Source organism: Sturnira hondurensis, unplaced genomic scaffold, assembly GCF_014824575.4.
Source record: "Sturnira hondurensis isolate 20B ecotype Veracruz unplaced genomic scaffold, ASM1482457v3 Scaffold0021555, whole genome shotgun sequence".
Lineage (NCBI taxonomy): Eukaryota > Metazoa > Chordata > Mammalia > Chiroptera > Phyllostomidae > Sturnira > Sturnira hondurensis.
The window spans coordinates 2,600,494-2,622,595 of NW_028094186.1; the positions used below are offsets into that span (position 1 = coordinate 2,600,494).

Consider the following 22,102-nt stretch of genomic DNA (forward strand, 5'->3'; position numbering starts at 1 on the left):
GCACACAGCCCAGCCTCAGACGCTGACCTGGAGGGACTGGAGGAAGGGGACACTGGGTCCCTGCCATGGCTGGAGGAAAGAGGCACAACAAGGACTCCATAGAGAGAGTTACGGGTGGTATCATGTGTAAGTGTATGTGCACGTAGTGTGTGCACGCAGAGTTCTGCAAGGCAGGACGGGACAGTCAGAGTGCGGGAGTGCATGCAGGGAGACCTCCCGAGATCCAGCACCCAGCTCCTAATAGGGCTGGTCACAAAATCCTCCTGGAGCTCACCTCTCCTCCTCCTACTCCTGGCCAGGTTCATAATCTGATTGGACAGAGAGTGAGGCCTCTGCCACCTCTGTGACTCTGTGCATGAGGAGAGGAGCCTGAGCAGATGCCTCGTAGCAGGCTGGGCAGAACCAGAACAACCTGCACTTCTGCCAAGGCCAGAGACAGCGCCGTGGCAAGACTCCAGGGAGGGGTGCGGCCTGGGGCTCATTCCCAGCCAGGGCTGCTGCCTGAAGTTGCACCGTTTCTACTTCATTCCTCTGCTAGAGGCTGCACGTGCCCCAGGCGAAATGCAGTCCACCAGCGAGGGCGAGCACGTAGGCCTTTCCTGTGGCAGCAGTTTTGGACCCTAATCTGAGAGCAGGGTTTGAAAGGAATGTGGGGATGTGGGGCCCACGTGCCCCCAGAGACATAACCAATAAACAGTACTGACTCTGGACAACTTTGGAAACTCAGCCTTGGGTTCAGCCCATCTGGGCCCAAATTCCGGCCTCACCACTTACCAGCCATATGACTTTAGGTGAACGAATCACTGCTCAGAACCCCAGTTTCCTCATTTGTAAATGGGGAGAAGAACGCCTACCTCACTGGGTAGTGATGAGGATGGAATTCAATCACGTCTGCAAAGTGCCTAATCGTGCGTGACCTATGGGCAGTGCCAGTAAATGCTACCTATTTCCTGTTGCGATGTTTTGGTTTTGATCCGACAGCACAGGGAGGAACACCTTGCCCCAGTGCAGGGTGGCTGCTGACCAGGCATTTTCTCACATCTTCCTGGTTCCTCAGGATTGCTCCAGCCAAGCTGGCGGAGCGAGGCCGTCTGGTGGCGGAAGCAAGCAATGGAATTGCAGGGCCTTCTGGAAACAGGGATGAGAAGCAAGTGGAATGTTTTCCCTGAGGCTGTCAGTGAAAGCTGTTTGGGGGTGCTGGCATTCTCAGAGGACCCGCTCTGCGTGGAGCCCCCCAGGCCTGTCTCCACGCCCTCCTGCCCATGTCTGCTCCCACACAGGCAAAGGGCCCTTGCTCTGTGTTTTGAGAGTGCCTGCACCTCCTTTATGCCATCTGCATCTCGGATGATCCCGATGATGAGAAACCTGAGGCCCAGCCCTGGCTGGTGTGGCTCAGTGGGTTGACTGCCGGCCTGCAACCAAAAGGTCGATGGTTCTATACCCGGTCAGGGCACATGCCTGGGTTCTGGGCTGAGTTCCCAGCTGGCATGCAAAAGGCAACTGATCCCTCACATAGATGTTTCTCTCTTTCTCCCTCCTTCTCTCTCTAAAAGTAAATAAATAAAATCTGTAAAAAGAAAAAAGAAAACTGAGGCCCAGAGGGGAGAAGGGACCCACCCAATGGCCCCTCACTGAGCTCATGACACAGTCGAAGCTCAGATCGAGTGCTTGTTTTCCTCATCAAGAGAAAGAACTTTCCACACCGGTGTGGATTCTTTAAAAGATGACACTTAGGAGGGGAGGGCCCCAACGGGGTCCCTAAGGGACAAGCACCCCCATCACTTCCTGTCCCGAAGCCCTATCCGAGCATTTCTGAGATACAGGACCAGAGCCCAGCTGCCTCTGTGTGACCTCCTGGAAGTGTGTGCAGTGCCCTCCTTTCTCTGCACCCAGACAGACATGCCTCCCTTCCCCATCCTCCACTTCCTGCGACACAGCATTTGTCATTAATATTTAACATTTCAGGGTCGCTGGTTTAGATACCTCCCTAAGAGAGGGCGGCTGCCTCCCTACCCCAAGCCCATTCTCTTCCTCTTAGCACCCGCTGAATTGAAGTTAACGATGCTCCCCCTCTCCCCACACTGCAGATAAGTCTGCTTCCTGTCACTCGGGGTGAACTTGGTCAAAGGTAAGTGGGACATGGCAACACAGAGGGGTTTTTTTAATTAAAAGCCATAAACATTTCTTCCCATTCACAGGGCCACAAAGCTAAGCTCCTTGGGGTGACAGACGTCCCAACTACTCCATGACTGTTAAGGGCAGAGTTTGAGAGCCTGAGGAGAGAGGTGCATGGCTCTGAGCCCTGTGACCCTCTCCAGGCAAGACCAATCCCAACTGAGGAGCAAACAGCCGGCTGCCTGACCCCGTAAGGTCTCCGTCCCCTAGGCAGGCAGCCCAGCCTTGCAGTTCCAGTCGGAACAGACTAGAGGGCACTGTTCCAGGCCCCCGGGAGCTGGGCCAGGACCTTGGCATTCCTGTGTGACCCAAGCCGTCACCTGGACAAGTTTCAGATAGGTTGTACTCATTGATATTTGCAAGGAGGGGATGGTGTTCAGGCAGGTGACCTGCCCAGGTTGGTTTCCTAATCATGAGAATCCCCTGGGGAGCTTCGGGATAATACACCTTCCTCAGCCTTCCGCCCTCACTAAATCCCTGGTTCCTGGGGAATCTGGATTTTCTACAAGCACCTTTAGTGATTCATCTCAGGCATATTGAGGGAAGAATTTTCCTGTCCATGGTCTCAAATCACCTCCCCAGGGTCACCCTCGTAACGCCTCCTGGATGCAGGTAGGGCTTCTTGGGTGCCTGCAGAACTCAGGCCTCCCGAGCCCCAGCCCCCAGCAACACAGGGGGGTTGCCCGAGGTTCCACCCAGAGAAGAGGGGCCAATGGGACTGGAGCTCCTCCAGGGCCCCACGGGGCCAGATCCCCCTTGCCCTCCCAGGTCTGAGCGGCAGCCTGGATAAGGAGGCTGTGGCCAGATGTCAACACCGAGGCTCGTCCCCTGCTGCCCCTACCTTACCTTCCAGAAAGTGAGATAGGATGAAGACAGTGAGCTGAGGCAGGAATATACGGAGAAATAACAGACAAATCAGCCTCACCCGCTGGCACCAATGCTGGCCGACGCAGCTCTGAGGCCCCAGCCCACCCGCCACTCAGCCCCCAGGCGGTCTGAGTCCATTTTCCCTTCCCACTCTGTGGCTGAGGGCACAGAGGGAGATCCATTCGACTTGTAAGTGAGAGAAGAACAGTAATTCGAATGACCTGCAGTGCAGTGTGACAGAGGCAGGGGAAGGCGATGGAGTACAGGATAAGTTGGGGAGCCGGGAGAACGCTTCGGGCTGGACAGTTCTGCTCTTGTGGGTGGAATCAGCCAATGACAGCTTTGCTGCTCTCTGGAAACAGGGCTGGGATTCAGGGTGGGCGGTAGGTGAAACAGGGTCCAAAGAACTGTCCTAAATGGTCCCAAGTCCAGGGAGGGCAATAAAAGGGAAAAGAAGAGAAGGGACGGGAAGATAAAGAGGAAATATTTTGAGGAGTATTAGCCGCGAGTCAGGTACTGTACCGGAACTTTTACACATTTCACCCTCATAACCATTCTGCATAATAAGTATTTTCTCATTTTTGATTATTGTTATTCTGTTACAGTTGTCCTTACTGTTTCCCCTTTGCCCTCCCCTTCCCGGCCCAGCCCCCCGCTCCCACAGTCCATCCCCACAACTTTGCCCATGTCCGTGGTCCACTCATACACGTTCTTTGACTAGGGCCTTCCCCTCCTTCCACCATTGCCTCCCCCCACAGACCCCGTCAGTCTGTTCCCTGTGTCCATGCCTCTGGTTCTATTTTGCTCATTGTGGGGGCGACTTTCCTCGCAAGTTCCCCCAGCTGCCACGAATGAGAGTAATCATGACTGAGACATGATGTGCTCTGCTTGGGGAGGAGAGGTGGCCATTTTCCCAGAGGAAAAAGGCCCTGAGCTCCCTCCTCCAGGGGCTTTTATTGGGTTGTAATACACAGGAATACAGGGCAGCAAGGATCAAACAGTAGATAATATTTCAAAGAAATCTGAGTATGAGTCAGAGTCTGTCAGGAACAGAGTTTTAGGGTTTCCTGCTCGAACCCTTAACACATGAATGAAAGCACTCTTAGCAGAACCGATTTCACAGGTTTATCAGGAAATCTTTGTGACACCAGATTTTCCCCCAGGACACGCTCTAGCAAGGCAAGGAGCTGCACCCCTCCCCAACAGGTATTCAGGCTTAAGGGGATTAGAGCCAGGAAGCACTTCTCCCAGAGAACATGGGGACTCAGGCTTTGTCAAAGCCGGCGGGGGGGGGGGGGGGGGGGGGGGGGGGGGGGTGAGAGTCCATTGCTCTTTGTTGCAGCCCCCCAGTCCTTCCCTGAAGGCCTCCCAAGTGATGGAGTCTGGCTTAGGTTGCCCCCCCCCACCCCCCGCTGTGAGGGGTCTTACCCGTCATTGACTTCTGACCAAGCTTTGGGAGCAGGGAGAGGAACCTGAGGCAGCATTTGCTACCATAGAGAAGCTTTGTCTCACAGGCAGGCGAATTCCCTGCTATCTTAGAGCTTATCTCCACTTTTCCAATTTAAAAGAAATTGAGGCCCAGAGATGAGGCCCTGGTGCTCCCACTGGTGAGCACAGGTGCCAGAGACTGGCGTTCAAACCGACTTGCACAGTTGCAAGTGTAGCGTCCCCGCAGCCTCGTGACCCAAGGGCCAGCTGTGTTCACACTGACACACGTCAGGATCCCCGGTGAGGGGTGAGGGCATCACTGGGGTGTGGTCAGCAGAGGGGTACACAGGAATCCCACACCCAGAAGGGTAGGCGGGAGAAGGCCCTCGGCATTCCTAGAGCCGCGCAGTTCTCGGTGGGGCCCTCAGTCAGCAAACTGGGGACCCCACGGAGGTACTGGGGACCAGGGGCTGTTTCCTAGATAGACCTTTTCCATCATTCTGCGAGGCAGGCTTCACTGACCCCGCTGTACAGACACCTGACCCTGAATGGTTGAGTGACTTGCCTGAGGTCGTATGGCACGTGAGGGGTGGTGGCACCTCCACAGGCTGATTTGGGGGAAAGAGGGGACAGAACTGGTCTAAACGTTAGTCCCCTGCTGGACTGGAAGCCGACGTCCCTCTTTGCTGTATGTACACACTCCCACTCCCAGTGAATGCGTCAATGTGAGCCCGGGAAAGCCCTGGGTCAGCCCGATATGAGGTGGGAGAGGGCTGCCAAGGGTGGCCCCCAAAAGATGCTCTTAGCACTGAGGCCAGGGAGGAGGGGAGAACGCCTAGACGGGGGCTTTCAAAGGGGGTGGCGGAGTGGGATTTCGACTAAGAGATCAGTTTGTTCTCTCTCTCTCTCTCTCTCTCTTCCCCTCCAGTGAGAGGCCCCAAGGCAGTAGGCGGAGTGACAGGCACCATCGCTCTGGTCCCCCAAACCCCAGAATGGGGTGAAGGGGGGGAAACTGCTCTCAGGACCAGAGCCGGCACAGCCTTCCCCAAACCTGACCATGCCCTGAGACCTGGCTCGGGCTCGCCTTCCTGATCCCTCTTGTGGTAACGGCCGGTCTCCCATCTAGTTGCGTCATACCATGGGTCTTATCTTATTCGCTTCGATATCCTCAGTGCCCACCGGGCCTGGCAAAGGGCAGGCTCGAGCCATGTGAGGGAAAAGAACCGAGATGGGGGAAGAGGGCAGCAAAGGTTGGGAAGAAGGGTCCCACATCGGCCACGGTGACATCCTCAGGAACCTGGACAGCGAAGAAGAGATGGCTCACCACTAGCCTGCTGTTGGTGCCATGCCCTCATTTACACGTGGCCAGGGCCGCACAGGGGCTGGGCCAGTCACTCGTGGGGGAGGCAGAGAGACGAGAAGCCACATACTTCCATTTTAGCCAGTGATAACTTCCAGCACTGCTCATGTTTAGGTTTATGCCTTCCACCATCTTCATGAAGTCTGGGTGCCCAGACTCACTGTCTGCATGTTTAGGAGGGGAATCAGATTGGAGATGCTGGGCATCTTCCCCAAGGCACGGGTCAGTGCGGGGAGAATTCAGATGAGAATGCCCAGCAGCCGGGAAATTACCCTTATCTGCTCTCCATACACCCAAGCTGGAGCTGTTCCCTTCTTTCCACTTTCCTGGGGGGCTGGAGTTGGGCAGAAGGGACCCTGCTGACGAAGGAGGAGCGGCCAGGGAGGCCCGGTGGGGGTGGGGACAGCTCCACCTGTTGCTGCAGCCGGAGGAGCAGCAGCAGCGGCAGAGGGAGGAACGGCCCCTCCTTCACCACCACCCCTTAGAGCCCTCGTCCATTGTCATCACTGGTCTCAGCGCTGCTATATTTAAGGCCCCTGCGTGCGGGCTCCAGGATCACATTTTCCTCCTGTGCCGGCTGAGCCCAGGGCAAGAAGAGACCAAGGATCCGCTCGTCGTCCTCTGAAGTCAGCTCCCCGGAGACACCTGAGTGGACACGCTGCTCCTGTAAGTTGCCTCCAGGGATCAGGGTGGGGAGGGACACCTCCAGGGAGTGAGACCCTCACTTCCCATCGGGAAGTGGGCTGTGTGCATGCGTGTGCTGGAAAAGGAGCCCAGGAGATTTGAAGAGAGAAGGTAGACAGGTGCTTAGGCAGCACCCGAATTAAAATGGAAGGGGAGCCTAGAAATCTCTGTCCATCTCACTGTTCTACGTGGCCCTGGGTCTTCCGAACTGAATTTTCTGTGATGCAAAGGCTGGGGGTGGAGGGAAGACATCTGGGGGTACATGGGAAGTGGACCAGCAAACTGGTCCAGTAGGTCCAGCCAACCTAAGCAGTGCTGGCCGGGTCATGCTTGGCAGACCCAGTCAGTGGGCAGGGAGAGAGAGCAAGCCCTCTGGGCACAGATTGCAGGGCCAGGAGGGCACCCATCCAGCCTGGCAGGAAACTGAGGCCCGGACAGGGCAGGAGTTGCCCCCGTTCCCCTGTGGCAGCTGCCTCTCAGAAGCTGGTGGAGCCACAGCAGAGGCTGGACGGGCTGCCTCTGCTCCCACCCACGGGACCAGAGGACTCTGGGCACTCTCTCTCCCTCCTGAGGAAGGGGAGGGCCGCCTTGACCCTGCTTCCTCCGGGGCTGCCCGGCAGAGGCCAGTGCGAAAGCACGCTGAGGCCTGGGAGGAAGGTGGCCAAGTGGCAGGACCTCCTGCCCAGGGCTTTGCACCCCCCGGAGAGGCCGGGGGGCGCTTTCTCACCTGGCCCTCACCCTGCTGACCCTTCCCCGCCAGGCACCCACAGCTCTGGGAAGAGGGCAGGGGAGGCTGCATTCTTGACGCTTAATCCTGAGCCTCAGTCAGTGCTTTAAAAAGAACCGATGGCTCATCCGCTAAAGCCGGGGGTCTGGTTTCGGGAAGCCCAGGAGGTCAGGGAGGAGCGCCAGGCCCACCCACTCTGCTAACTGGGACAAAGCATCCGGGGAAGGGAGCCAGCCGCTGATGCCAGGGAATGTTAAGCCTCAGCTGCTGGGGCCACAGAGTCCCGGGAAAGCTGTGCCGCCCCCCAACCGGGAGTGGTACCCAGCAGCTCTCGCAGGGCTGTCAGGAGGGAAGAGCAGAATCGGCACTGCGATCCTCTGGGTGCAGGCAGACCCTCTCCCTCGGGAGCAACCAGACGGGCACCCGAGGGGTGCATGTCCTGTCCTGTTCAGCTGAGGCCATGGCACCAGGCCCCTGGTCCTGGCTAACACCCCTCAGTAATCCAGTCTCTCTTGGGTATTCTTTGTGGACACCCCAAAGGAACAAACTTTCAGGAACTGGAAGGAGTCCATAAATACCCACCGAGAGTGACATCTGGCAGCCTGAGCCCCTGACACCCACCACAGGCCGAGGATCTCTGACAAGCCAGTGGGCCCCTTGCCACGCCATGAACTTGGAGAAATGGTCACCTGGGTTCCCTGTCCACACCCAGCTCAGCACACACACACACACACACACACACACACACAGGCCCCTCAGTAGGAGGGGCAGCCAGGACAGAGCTCAGCCTGGTGGGAGCAGACAGGATGGGGCTGGAGTGTCACTCTCTTCTGCTTTCTCCTTCACGGTCAGGGTCTATATCAGGTCCAAGCTCAGCAAGGACCCTNAAATACCCACCGTGAGTGACATCTGGCAGCCTGAGCCCCTGACACCCACCACAGGCCGAGGATCTCTGACGAGCCAGTGGGCCCCTTGCCACGCCATGAACTTGGAGAAATGGTCACCTGGGTTCCCTGTCCACACCCAGCTCAGCACACACACACACACACACACACACAGGCCCCTCAGTAGGAGGGGCAGCCAGGACAGAGCTCAGCCTGGTGGGAGCAGACAGGATGGGGCTGGAGTGTCACTCTCTTCTGCTTTCTCCTTCACGGTCAGGGTCTATATCAGGTCCAAGCTCAGCAAGGACCCTCCCCAGTCAGGGGCCTGCTGCCCAGAATTCCCACCTGGAGGAGGTGTCAAAGCCATTCCAGGGACTCCCCCGAGCATCCTAGAGCTTTGTCTCAGAGGGGCCCTCAAGCCCCAGCAGTGACACTGAGGCCCCCATCTGGGAGAGGGTCCAGGACAAGAACTCAAAGCAGCTAGCTCAGGGGCTTCCTGCCTCCTCGCCTCCCTCTCCAGAACTCGCTCCCTGACCCCTGAGCCTCCTCCAGACCAGTCTGACCCAGCTCCACGGACCATGACCTAGGGGCCCTGCCCTGAGCCTCGGGAATGCAGGGGAGGACCCCTCTGTCGTGAATCCCTTATAAGGAGAAAGGACATGGGGCCCACTGTGTGCCTGGCCTCAGCCAAGGCCTGGCTCTGAGTAGGTGCATGACATAGAGGTCAAGAAAGCTCAGCTCTGGGTATACCTGGTCAGTCATGGCCCCACCAGCGGCCCACTGTGTGACCTTGGGCAAGCCCTTCCCTCCTCGTGAGCCAAATAGGATGATAATGGAGCTGTGTTGTCTGGATTGTTGCAGGGACCAGGGTAATGCATTGGAAAGAGGAGGTATTTTTTAAATCAGAACTAAATTGTGAAGTCCAAATACAAAGTACAAAAGGGATTCGAGGAGGGAAAATTCTAGGGGGCCTGTAGATTTTCAGCAGCTCTTAGAAATGTAATGTCGATGTCTACCACTTACATAGTACCTAATATGTGTCAGGCACTCATCAAACCTTTCCAACCCCTGTGGGAGGTTGGTAGACCCATTTCATAGATGAGGAAACCAAGTCATCAAGTCTTGTCCAAGGTCACACACTTAACTAGATTGAGAAGCTGGGATCACAGTCAGGTGGTTGGACACAGGCTCTCCCCGCTCAACCTTGGCACTCATGTGAGCTCAGGTTGGGCTTTGAGGTGTGAACAGAGGTGAGCAAGCCAGGAGGCGGAGAAGCTTCTCCAGCTGAGGAAGCCAGTGCAGGCAAAGACACAGAGGTGGGACCGAGTGCAGCGGATGCAGGAAGAGCAAGGACAGCTGCCCACCCTGAGTCATAGAACATCACCGAGATCAATCATCTGGGAAGCTGAGGCCCAGAGAAGGCAAGGCCTTGCCCCTCAGGTCACACAGCAAGCAAGGACAGGGTTGCCGCTGGAACCCGATCCCCAAAGTGGGGCTCTGCTCACTCAGCTGGGGAACACGTCGGGTGGTAGATAAGCCAGGCTCAGAGCACAGAGCCCACCTCTGTCCCCTTGGGCAAGTCCCTCTCCCTCTCAGGCCTCCGTCCCCCTGTCTGCCCACTGGAGAGAGAACCCCCACTTCCTCACCCCACAAACCTCCCAGAGGTGCTGGGACCACATGGGGGGGGGGATGGACCGGTGAAGTGACCATGTAGCCTTGGTTTGGCAGGGGGTTGTTCCTACAGCCATGACGCTGCCGCACAGCCCGGGGCCTGCGGGGGAGCCCCAGCCTCCGCAGACCGTGGAGGTCCACAGGCTGGAACGCCGCCAGGAGGAGGAGCAGAAGGAGCAGCGGCAGCACAGCCTACACATGGGGTCCTCGGTGCGCAGGCGGACCTTCCGCAGCAGGTGGGGGCATCAGGGACCCCACCCCGGCCACTGCCCCATCCCCAGGGTCCCAGTCTGAGGGGGAGGCACCACTCTGTCCGAAGGAGGGGGCACAGCCTGCTTTCTGAGACCCCAGTGTGAGGAGGGAGGCACAGCCATGCCTGCTGCTCCCTGAGGCTGAGATGGATGGACATAGCCCTAAACTCAGGGAGCCCCGGCCAGATGCCCGGCAAACCTGCCGAAGCCATAACCCCTTCTCTCCCGGGCAGCGAGGAAGAGTACCAGTTCAGCGCCACAGACTACGCCCTCGCAGCCGCCCTGGCTCTGACGGCCACTGCAGAGACATCTTGGTAAGTCAGGCAACCTTTCCAGAGAGCGCTGGGCTGAGAAGGGGCCACCCTGTCCAGTCCCCTGCCACCATGCGGGGCTCCCACACTGGGCTTAAAGAAGCTACCAGAGTGACACATCTAGAATAAAGGCCTATGCCAAGGTCAAAGCCCAGGGCTACCTGACCACAGAGCGCACCTCACACCTTCTGGATACATTCACAGGCAGTAGCGGGGGACCATCCCCAAGAGGGAGGGTGGGGGGTCCACCTGCACCAGCTGGCCGCACAAGGTGTGGGAGGGGGCTGCAGAGAGGAGCAGCAAGTAAACCAGCCCCAAGTTTCCAACGAGCCCCAAGACTGGAGAGGCCTCTCAGCATGAGAACATCAGGAGGCCGCCTCGTGGGCTGGGAGGCCTGGGTTGTGGTCCTGGCTGCTCCGAAGCAAGTCACTGGGCCTCGGGGGTCTGTTCTACAAAACGGCAAGACTGACCCCTGTCTACCTGGTTGCAGTGGAAACAAGAGGAACAACGGTTTGTGAAAGAGCCTTGCAGACCACTTGAGAGTGGTTATTATTATGCACCTACTGAATGCCGGACCCATTCCGGGTATTTTTGGAAGCTAGAGAGAATTAAAAGTTATTCTGTCCTCAAGAAGCTTAAAGTGCAGGCGGCAATGCTGGGTGTCGGCATCGGCTGGGATGCCCTCCCCTCCAGCCACCAACCCTAGGTTCTCAGCCATTTGCACCCTCTGTCGCTGCCCAGGGAGGCCCAGCTGAGGCGCCGGACTTCCACGGTGGAGCTGGAGGAGCGAGGGCAGAAGCGGGTGCGTTTCGGCAATGACTTGGAGAGGACGGACATCGCCCTTCTGCGGACGCAGTGGTTGCTGCGCCAGAGACGTGACCGCAAGGCACTGAGACGGCGGGTAAGGGGCTGGGCTGGGGAGCCCCAGGGACCTGAGACCTGGGGCCCATCACGTGCCACCCACCTTACTCTACCCGCTTTGCAGACCCTGGCTGTCCACCAGGGTTTGAATCCCAGTGCCCCCGCCCCCAGCTGTGTGACCGACCAGGCAAGCAACAGATTCTTCCTGAGCCGGTTTTCTTATCTTCCAAATAGACGTATGTGGTTGAACCAGCTCTCAGTGTTGAGGTGTGAGTTAAACGAGATCGGGCTTGCAAAGTCGCTTTCCCAGGGCCTAGGACTCCGAGGACCCTCAGGAAATGCTATTGCTGACCGACAGCAGAGATCTCCGTGCGGGAGAGCAACAGCTAATACCTACATGGGCTTCTTCAGGGCCCATGTTCTTCACGTATCAACTCCTTGAATCCTCACTACAACCCCACAGCGGGGTAGGGGCATATTACTGTCTTCCCAGTTTACTAAAGAGGAACCTGAGGATTTATCTATGGTCTCACAAATAGTAAGTGGCAGAGTCGGCCTTGACCCCAGGCCAGGTGTTTCCAAAGCCCACGTTCTGCCCTCTGGGCCACACTGCCTCTCAGATACAGCTGCAGAGGCTCCAGCTGGCGGAGGCCTGACTCCAGAGCCTGGGTATCAGGGAGCAAGGTGGCCATGAAGATGGGGGAGAGAGGCACCCGGCTCTAGGACTCAAAGACCTTCTCCTGCCTCCAGACCGAGGAGAAGGTCCGGGAGGCCAAAGAGCTGAGGGAGCTGTGTTCCGGCCGGGGGCCCTGGTTCTGGATCCCACTGCGCTCCCATGCTGTCTGGGAGCACACCACGGTCCTGCTGACCTGTACCGTCCAGGGCTCGCCTCCACCCCAGGCCACCTGGTAAGCCGCTGGGGTGGGAGAGGGGGGTCCTTGCCTTGCTTGCCTCCTTGGTTACATGAGTGTGAGTTCCTCACAGCCCAATGTCCCCCAGGGGCCCAGTCCTCCCCCAGGAGTTCCTGCAGCCCCCAGGCCCTGAGCTCTGCCTACCCCCCAAAACACAGCAGCAGCTGCTCAGGAGGCTCAGGAGAAGTTATTCTTAGCTGCCTCCCAGCCAGCCTGGGGCTAGAAGACGCCTGGGCTTAGGGAGCCAGCCCTTGTAAAAATACGGTTCTGGTGTCATGGAAAAGCAGCTGCTCCTAGCTGGGCCACTCCGGGGAAGGAGGATGGCAAGGTGGGGTGGTGAGGGGTGGAGGCAGGGCAGGGGGCAGGAGAGTGGTGGGAGGGCAGGGGCCCTCCGGCGGGAAGCGGCTCAGGCCTGGAGTGGGAGCTCTGTGCTCCAGACCTGGCTCTGTCTCTCCACTAACTCACTGCGCGGTCCCAACTGGATCTCTTAACCTCTCCAGTCCAGACTCAGTTTCCTTTTCTACAAAATGGGTTGAATGCCTCCCGTCCAGCCTGCCTCTGGTGAAGATTCGATGCCACAACAATGTGAGAACTCTCCGAATGTGGAAGGTGCTTGCAAAGCAGGAGGTCTTCCCTGGGGAGGTGGCAGGTGTCTCCTAACAAGCATTGTGGAAATTGGGGGTGGCCATGGCCATGCCCGGGGTCCCAGTTCTACCACGGAGGGAGGCGTGTCATTCACACAGCTGATCCCGCAGTTTCCTGAGTTCCCCTGGGTCTAAGGCCTGCGATCAGCCAAGCTGGAAGCTGAGGACAGGATTTCAACCAATTATTTACGAAAAGCATAATCTGTCCCAGGTGCTGTGGTATAGAAATGACCCAGACACAGTCTCGCCTCCAAGAACTCCCAGTCCAGAAGGGAAAGGTCAACATAGAAGGGTATTCATGGGGGACATTTGAGGTAAAAGAGTGGAGGTGAAGTGGAGGAAGCAACTGCCCTCACCTGGAAAATCCAGGAGGGCTTCTCAGAGGAGGTAACATACAAGCCAGATCTTGAAGGGAAACAGACCGTGGTCTAGTAGAAGAGAGAAGATAAGCACACAAAAACCAAGATCACAAAGGGAAAAGCAACAGCTTGTACCTGAACCCACCTTTCAAGGACCCGCACTTTCCTCTCATTCGAGCCTTGGGGCCACCCAGGAGGTAGATACTATGATTCCCATTTCATAGGTGAAGATAGCAAGGCTCAGAGAGGCAGTGTGACCTGTCAAAAGTCACACAGCCAGTGGGAGTCAGGATTCAAACTTGGGTCTTTCGCCTCCTAGCCCATATCCTTCCGCTGGCCTAGAGAGTAGGAAAGCCTGAATCCTAGTTCTTTCTTTCCCATAAAGCACACATAATGCTTCAGAAGTCAGAGAAATAGAAAGCATCTAGGCCAGGAGCAATCGAGAAGGCATCTCGAGGGTGTTAACACTGGAACTGGCCATTGCCAGATGACGTTGACTCAAAACAGCGTGCCAGGCACCATGCTGGGCACTGGGACTTTGTGGGAGCCAAGGCGGTCCTGCCTGTGAGTTTCTGTTTCGCTAGAGGACTGCCCCCACCAGCTGGGCCTGGCGAAGCTCAGGTCAGCCCCTCAGCTGTCCCGGCTGGAGGCCACACCCTGCCCTGCCCTGGCACTGAGGGCCACACTGAAGCGTTCTGTGGGAGCCACGCAGCAGAGGGCTCATTTCCACCCCTGCCGGCAATGTTGTCACAACAGGGCGAGGTTGCCACAACAGAGCATTCCAGCCTGTGGCTCTGGGGCGGGTTTTCCACCGTCAATTGCCTCTGGCAGGGACACACGCACACCCTGGGATTGGCCTCCGGGCCTCTGTCCAGGCTCCAGGAGAGACTGCCCCCAGGTCCGGAGGAAGACCCTGGCCCACCGGGCTCCGGGGCGAGTCCATGGGTTCGGCAATTGTTGAGTACTTCCCGGATGCGGGGGCAACAGGAGGGCAAGCTGGGCAAGGCCCACGTCTGGCCGCGTCCATGCTGCCAAAGTGGACCCTGGGCTCGATTCTTTCTGAGGTCAGAGTCAGTCTCCTAGGCCAAGCAGACTTAAAAATTAAAACCTAACACCAAAGTATGGAAGGGGAAGGGAAATTTAGACAAATAGTAAAAATCTCACTCTTTTATGTGGACCTCTCTGAGCTAGGATCTGGGCTGTGCGTCCCAGCCTCAGCTCTCTCATGTATTACTATTTTATGATTGGCTGCTGTGGAGGATCATCAGCACAGCCCATGCCAACAGGGCCCACTGTACAGGCAGGAGAAGCCCAGAGAGAGGGCAAAGTGAGCTCGGAGGCCCCTGGCTGTCAAGGTCATTCCCAGAGCTGAAATCGCTGCTTTTTCTAGGAAAGGCAGAGGCTGGCCAGGCGGAGGCATCTGGAATGTCTCTGATAAGTAGTGGGGTGGGACACCTGACCTTGGCCCCCAAGCCTGGGAGAGGTGGAGAGATTGGGCCCTCAGGTTAGGCACCGCCCTCCCCACACAAGACCTAGTTGAGATTCTTTAAGAAGAAGGCACAGCCTGGGGTTTATGTGGTGGGGTGTGAGTGCGGCACTGTTTGGTTGCCATGGAGACAAACCAGGCATGAGGCAGGTGAGCCAGGTCCATGGAAGGCAATGCACTGAGGCCAGGGTGCCCTCTCTCAGCCGAGGCAACCTCAGTCACCACTGGGCAGACTGCCCATGCACCAGCCTCATGGACTCAGAGGCCCAGGGAAGGGCACTGGCTTGCCCACGGTCACCCAGCAATGTGTGTCAAGGCCACGTAACTTTCACAGGCTTTCATTAACCAGCCCTGACTCCTCAGGCTCCAAACCCCCGTCAACGGACGATGGAAGATGGAAGAGGCAAGCCCACCTCACTGTCCAGTGCCCACAGCAGGGAGGACGGGTCCCCAGTGGCCACACGGAGCAAGCAGCAGTGTCCAGGGGCAGAGGGATGATCTGCTCCACCACCCTTGGGAATCACCTGAGAGTTTAAAAACTACTGGTGCTCAGGTCCCACCTCCCAAAACTGTGCTTTTTCACTCTGCGAGGCCGTCCTGGGCGTGAGACCTTTTGTAATGGCTTCAATAAGAGGACGCGCTCTTCTCTGGTGTGAGTGTCTTTGCAGACAGGGTGAGCTGCTGTCGCCGCGCTGCCCACGGATTAGTTCCCCAGGGACTCAGGCCTGGTCTCTCCCATGTGAGAGGGCACTCATCAGGGCCCTGTTCTGCCTCAGGATGGAAGGAGAGACGGTGTAACGAGGGGCAGAAGGGACCACGTGAGACTTGTCTTACTTCCTGCTGACCATACCTAGTCACGTGGCCGCACCTAGGAGAAAAGAGGCTGAGCGATAAAGTATTTAGTGGCACCATGATCCATTCTGTTCCTTTAGAATAAAAGAAGAATGCCTATAGGAGAATAATTAGCAGTTTATGATGCAAATTCCTGAAGACGTGGGTTTAAAATCTGGGCATGGAGATTTTTAAAGCTGCCTCTGGTGCTTTTAAGAAGAGCCAAGATGAAGAACTTGTGTCCTGAGGGGTCGAGAGGGAGGTAGGGACAGAGGTAGGTACCTCTGGGAGGTACCTCTGGTACCTCAGGGAGGTAGGTACCTTCCTTGGTACCCACCTCAGAGGAGGGAACATCTGGGCCTTGGTGCCTGGAGGCACCCCGATATGGAGAGGAGCAGCTGTCCCTAATCACAGCCTCCCTCTTCTCTGCCTCTCAGAAGGGAATGAACTCGTGAGCGTCTATAATGTACAGGCCACTGGAGAAAAGCTTTGCACATCCTACCGCATTTACTTGGTACGACAACCTTACAAGGTTGGTGCTGTTCTCACTCCCATTTCACAGATGAGAACAAATGAGGTTCAGAGCATGAATGTGCTGCCCTGGATCACATGGGCGAGAACACAGCACAAAGCTGAGGCTGGAATCCAGGTCCAGAGGCTCTGAATCCTTCCTGCTCGGAAGCACACTGCCTGCCACAGGCCACTGTGTCTCCACAGGTACAAAAACGACACGCACATCGATCCTCGCCTCTTCCCTGCTGGAAAGTACCGAATCACCAACAACTATGGGCTGCTGACCCTGGAGATTAGGAGGTGAGGCTGTGAGCCCCAAGACACCGGTGACCCCCAGGCCCCAGTACCCCTGAAGCCAGAGAAGAATTTCCAACCCTTCCTCCAAGCCGTTGATGAGTGTCTGGGGTGCTTGTTAAAATACCAGTTTGTGGGAAAGACCCTCCTCTCACCCCAGGAGATCCAAATTAAGTGGGGCCCAGGAATTGGGTCTATAACATGTGCCCCTGTGGGAATGTGTCCACAGTGAGAAATGTGGGCCCAGAGGCCAGTCGCAAGGACTGAATGCTGAGCTAGGCAAGTTGGGAGAGCTCTTTGCTGGGGGAGAGAAATAAATCCTTATACACACACGCGCGCGCGCATGCACTCACATCCAGACACACGTGCAAGGGGAAGCAATGGGAAGGGAAAGTTAGACAGGCCTTTCAGGAGACGTGTCTCAAACACAGTTTTGCAGGAGGAGACTGCACACGGGGAGGGAGGCGGGCCAGCACAGTCCCAACATACGTATGACTCGGGGACTGCCGCATGTTGCATCCCTCCCAGTGCCGAGCCCTGTGCTGGCGCTCTGCACACTCAGTCGACAATGCCCACCACTGTTCACGCAGGGAAGCATTGTTGCAGGTGAGGAAACGGGCTGTGAAAGGTCAAAGGTTGCACAGCTTTTACAGGGCAGGGCCTGGGTAGGAGCAAGTTCTCTGCATCTGGGTTGTTCCCCATACACCAAACCCTCCGCTCCGGCCAACTCGGGTTTCAGAGACATAAATATGCACAGGACATTGACCCTACCCTCTGGAAGCAATGCAGGGATATGTGGGTTTAAGTACCTGACCATGCACTGCAGAGGGAGGTGTCCTGTGGGCTGTGCAGTCAGGGAAGGCAAGCAGGTCCGGGGGTGGGGCAGGAAGTGCTCGTAGAGCAGGGGGGACTGACCCTTAAAACAAGAGGGACCCCCGCCCCGAGCAGCCGGGGGATGAGAGGGGGCACCGAGGGTCCTCTCTGCTTGCTGATGGGTGCCAGATGTGCCACAGCCTGCCAAGCACTATCTTCGTCACTCAGGTCACTGGGAACATGACAGGTGTGGCCTGGATGGTGGGGAGACCTGGGCCCGAGACCGAGAGAACCTGGGCATCTGGCCCAGCCCTGGCGCAGACTGGCAGTGTGTCTCCGGCAAGCCCGTGCTCTGTGCCTGCTCTAGGCTTCTGTTCTAGAGGTGTTGATAGGGTGGGAGGCTGTGCCTTGGCAAGGGCTTGTCACCGTAAAGCTGGATTGAACTCCAGTTGCTGTGTGACTCCAGGCAGGGCACTTAACCTCTCTAATCCTACAGTTGGTAGTAACCACCCTGTTTTCAAACTACCCTCACCTGAGATGGGTTAGGCTCAGGGTGTGCCCCCAGTTTTCTAGAGAGGGGCACTGAGGCGTGGAGAGGGGCAGGGCACACAGCTTTCCAGAAGGGGAGCCTGAGCCAGGGCCTAAAGTCTCCCCACTGAGACCCCCCGCCTTCCCCACCTCCAGATGGGGACTCGGGTTCCCCACGGAGCCCAATGGCCTTGGGGGGCCCTTCTCCCTCTCTCCTTCCAGATGCACCATGGAGGATTCAGCCACCTACACGGTGAAGGTGAAGAACGCTTACGGCCAGGCCTCCTCCTACGCCAAAGTCCTTGTCCGAAGTAAGTCCTCGCGTCCCCGACAGGCGGGGCCAGTCCACCGCACACCCAGGATGAGCAGAAGAGGGCCGGAGTCTGTGGTCAGACTCGAGGAGGGGCCCTGGCACAGGGGTGTTTGGCCTGGGACCAGGGAACCAGGGCAGCCACGGAGACACTCCCTTCCCCGAGGCCTTTGAAGCAAGTGAGAGTCTCTGCCTCCGGCTGCACAAACTACACAGCTGTCTCCAAGGGGTGCAAGTGTCCTGTCGGGTCGGGTGTGGGTCCTGACCCAGCTCAGGGTCTCTGGGAGGGTGGCCCGGCCCTGCCAGTCCCGCTGAGGGATCCTCACGGGCAAAAGCCAAGCCCTGCCAACTCCCCTGTTGACCCCCACTGCTCCATTTGGGTTCTGACGCTGTTTCCGTCATACCTCTAAAGGTTACCCCAAGGGCATCTGCAATCACAGCACAAGGCTGGGGAGAAGCTCAGGAGTTAGACAGACCCCACTCTTAGGCTGGCTCTGCTGCCGATGGGCTGAGTGGGCCGGGGCAGGCGGCTCCACGTCTCAGCCTCTTCCTACCAAGGGCACTCTTACCACCTCCCCCAGACTCTCGGGTTGATTAAATTGAGTGGTACAGGCAAGGTGCAGCTCTGTCCGAGTCTCCCTCCCCCACCCCATGACCAGGACAGAGCACAGCCCAAGAGGCCACACCTATGGGCCCAGGACAATGACCTCAGTGACCCTGAGAGACAAAGAGCAGGTGCCCAGAGTCAAGCCCAAGGTCAGGCATCAGGGCCATGTCCCCTCTGTCTGCCCACCCTTCCCCTCGCTTCCTCCAGATCTTGGCCCCTCATCAAACCCGGTATCTTTGAATCCATCGGCCCCCAGACTCCAGCCAGGTTCTTACCAAGACCGTCCACTCACTGCCATTACCACCCCACCCCACGCTCATCTCCATGGCCTCTGTGCTGGTGTTAGTGGGGGGCCTCGGACTGGGAGGCTGGAGCTCTGGGTTCTAGTGCTGAGTCTTCCACCAACTCTGTGTGGCCTTGAACAGCCTCTCAGAACTCCTTCCAGAGACCAATGTCACACGATGGCTTCAGGCTAGCTGGCCGATGATACCTCGGTTTGCTCATCTTTATGAGAGGACTACAAAGGCACCAATAGACAGGCCTATTGTAAAATTAAACCGTTTAACAAGCAGCACATGGCACTTGCTATGTGAACGAAAGTGTCCATGCTCTTCTCTGGTGTTCTGTGCCAACGTCTCCTTGGACTTCACCCTTAGGCCCCCAGACGGCTCCCTTAGCGCTGCCCCTTGCCCTGACCCCACCGGGAACCCCAGCCCAACAGGGCTCTACCTCTCCGAAGACACGTGACCCGGGCGGTGAGCTGGGCAGAGGACGGAAACCACCACTTACTGAGCACAAACTGTCAGGCTCTGGCCAAGGGCTTTGCTCATGTGAATTCGGTCGTTCAGAGCCCCACCACCATTGGGTAGGAACCACGGTCCCCATTTTACCAAGGTAGAAACTGAGGCACAGAGGCGTGAAGGAACATCCCCAAAGCCAAAGGGGAGCGAGCCACTAACAGAGTAGGGCACAAACCCACACCCAGAGGCCACGCCTCCGCCGTCCTGCAGGATATGAGTCTGGACTCTCTCACGCTCCGTGTGCTCTGGGTTTTCAGCTTACCTGGGGAAGGACGCTGGCTTCGACTCGGAGATCTTCAAAAGTAAGGAGCCTGCGGGGAGGGACGGGCCTTCGGGGGGAGGGTGTCTGCGACTTCTGGTTCACAGGCCCGCGCTCAATCCACTGAGCTACACCAGCCAGGGCTTGGGACTTCTCATCAGACCTCCCCACAGCCTCCCCTTTGAATATGGCCATCCATTGCCCGCTAAGAACGTCCATGTGGGGGTTGCCTCTGAGCTGCTGACATCTGCAGACTGGTTTCCGGGGTCCCGAGGCAGCTGCTAAGTTGTCCAGTGGCGAAACTGAGTGAAAAAGGCAAAGCCAAAAAAGACAAATGGATACGACTTTAGGGAGTTACTATTTCGGCTCATGTGGTCTCACGTAGATAAATCTCTTCCCCATCCCCACCCCCGCCCCCCAGGACCAGGCCCCTCTCCCGGTGAGATGACCTCAGGAACTGCGACTCCTGACCCAGATGAGTGAAGATACCCCAGAAGGGTCCCCAGTCCCACCTAAGCCCCAGGCTAGGCTGCCGGCCTCAGAAGCCATCTGTCCTAAATTTCTCTTCCCACCCAGGACTGATGTTCGGCCCCAGCGTGGAGTTCACATCGGTGCTGAAGCCAGTCTTTGCCCGTGAGAAGGAACCCTTCTCCCTGACCTGCTCATTTTCGGAAGATGTATTAGACGCTGAGCAGAGCATTCAGTGGTTCCGAGACGGTGAGGACCCTCCGTGCCAGTCCTCAGCCTTCGGAGGCAGAGGTGGAAAAGAGGGACTGGATCCCTGGCTCCATCCCCAACCCTGGGACCCCCGGGGGGGCGGGGGGAGAGAAACTCAGCTCCGCCCCTCCCCCAGTTAGTACAAGCTGGGTTGTGGGTGCTGAAGAGGCAGAGGGAAGCAGAGGGCAGCCACGTGGGCACCAGGGCAGGGGAGGCACAGAGGTGTGTGAGCCCCACCAGGGGCTCTTGGTCGGGGAGGAGGGAGGAAGCCAAGCACAACTGCAGCCACTGCCCGATGACGGCCTGCCAGGGCCAGGCACCGTCTCAGCCCTTCACGTCGATGGGATCCTCACCAGGGCCCTAAGAGTGAGTGATGGCACCCAAAGCAACTGGCACAGAGGCCAAGGCCAGGAGGCAGGACGGCACAAGGAGTGTCGGGGCAGGTTGTGACAGTGGCACAGGGCTTTTCCCGGCCAAGGTGTGGGTGCCGGGAAACAATTACCATCCAAGAGCTGGAAGACCCCGGGGCACTTCACAGGCAAGGCTGGAAAAGGCTGGTCAGGTGAGGCAGGAAGAGGTGGCCGGGCCAGGGGGAGGAGGAGGGCTGGACCTCCTTCCTGGCCCATCCGTGACCAGGCCGGCAGCCCAAGGACAAGGAGTACAGCCCCCGCCCCGAGCTCCCAGGGCTCTGAGCCCAGGGCAGTTGCGCCTGCCAGGACGGGGCGAGGCACGAAGGAGCCAGGAGGAGTCCCGGGAACAGCTGCAGTAGCCAGTCTGGACGTTTTCCCAACCTGCAGATCTTCCAGAATAGAGGTGCTGAGAGGAGGGAGGGGCCTCCGAGTGGGACAAGGAGCAGGACAGCCCGACAGTGTTGTCTCGGAGCCCCTGAGTCCCAGAGCCCCTTCCCTGAGCCCCATTCTTCTCACTAAGGTCCCACCCTCTGGGTCCCCACGCTCCTCGCTGACACCGAACCCTCTCAGTGAGCCCTCTCCCCTCCTCACTGACATCCCAGCTGTCTCAGTGAGCCCCACCCTTTTCTGGGCCCCATCAACCAGCCCTCACTGCCCCCATTCAGTTCATCGCCCCCTTGCTGAGCTCCCACACCCCTCCTGCAGCCCCAGCCCCTTCAGTGAGTCTCAGCCGGCTCACAGAGCCCCTGACCCTCACACGGCACCCCGCCTCTTGTTTTCACTTCCTCACAGAACCTCCAACTGCTCACTGAGCCACCGACCCAACCATTTCATTCCCCTGGTTGAGCTCCCAGCCCCTTCCCTGGGCCCTGCCTCACTGCAGCCCCTCACCAAGCCTTCCGGAGAGTTCAGCAGCCACCCCCCCATCCCTGACTCCCCAGCTGAGCCTCAGGCTGCGGCCACGCCAGCCCAACCCTGCCTAGACACCCCCCCACCCCAGAGTAGCCGCAGGTTCCCAGGTGAGGCCCGGATGGCCCATGAGCTCACACTGGACCCCTCTCCTCCTCAGGGAGGCTGATGAGGTCCTCGGAACGCCAGCAGGTCCTCTATGCAGACCGCCAGGCGTCCCTGAAGGTGTTCTGCGCCTACAAGGAGGACGAGGGGCTCTACACAGTCCAGGTGGCTTCGCGCTTTGGGCCCCGGGAGCAGAGCACCTATGTGTTTGTGAGAGGTGAGGGGTGGGGCTGAGGGGGGGCTGAAGCCCGGAGACCAGGGCTCTGCCCTTGACTAATTTTCTGTGGGACCTTGAGCAAGTCCCCTGCTCCTTGGGGCCCCAGTTTCCCTACTATACATGGGCTGATGGGTCAGAGTCACTCTAAGAATCCCTACAGCTTCCTAGGA

General features: G+C 57.9%; 1 protein-coding gene across 2 annotated transcripts in view; it reads left to right on the forward strand.

The window, feature by feature from the left end:
- Window positions 1-6,439: 6,439 nt before the first annotated feature.
- Window positions 6,440-22,102, forward strand: part of MYOM3 (myomesin 3) — a 66,146-nt gene continuing 50,483 nt past the window's right edge. For both annotated transcript variants that reach the window (XR_005064608.1, XM_037032880.1), the window contains exons 1-10: window positions 6,440-6,496; window positions 9,854-10,032; window positions 10,281-10,361; window positions 11,100-11,259; window positions 11,970-12,127; window positions 16,168-16,263; window positions 17,821-17,909; window positions 19,573-19,617; window positions 20,151-20,291; window positions 21,771-21,932. Coding sequence is in view for 1 of the 2 variants with exons in the window: in XM_037032880.1 (XP_036888775.1) it covers window positions 9,872-10,032; window positions 10,281-10,361; window positions 11,100-11,259; window positions 11,970-12,127; window positions 16,168-16,263; window positions 17,821-17,909; window positions 19,573-19,617; window positions 20,151-20,291; window positions 21,771-21,932 (1,093 nt within the window). In the remaining variant the exon portion in view is untranslated. The remainder of the gene's footprint in view (window positions 6,497-9,853; window positions 10,033-10,280; window positions 10,362-11,099; window positions 11,260-11,969; window positions 12,128-16,167; window positions 16,264-17,820; window positions 17,910-19,572; window positions 19,618-20,150; window positions 20,292-21,770; window positions 21,933-22,102) is intronic.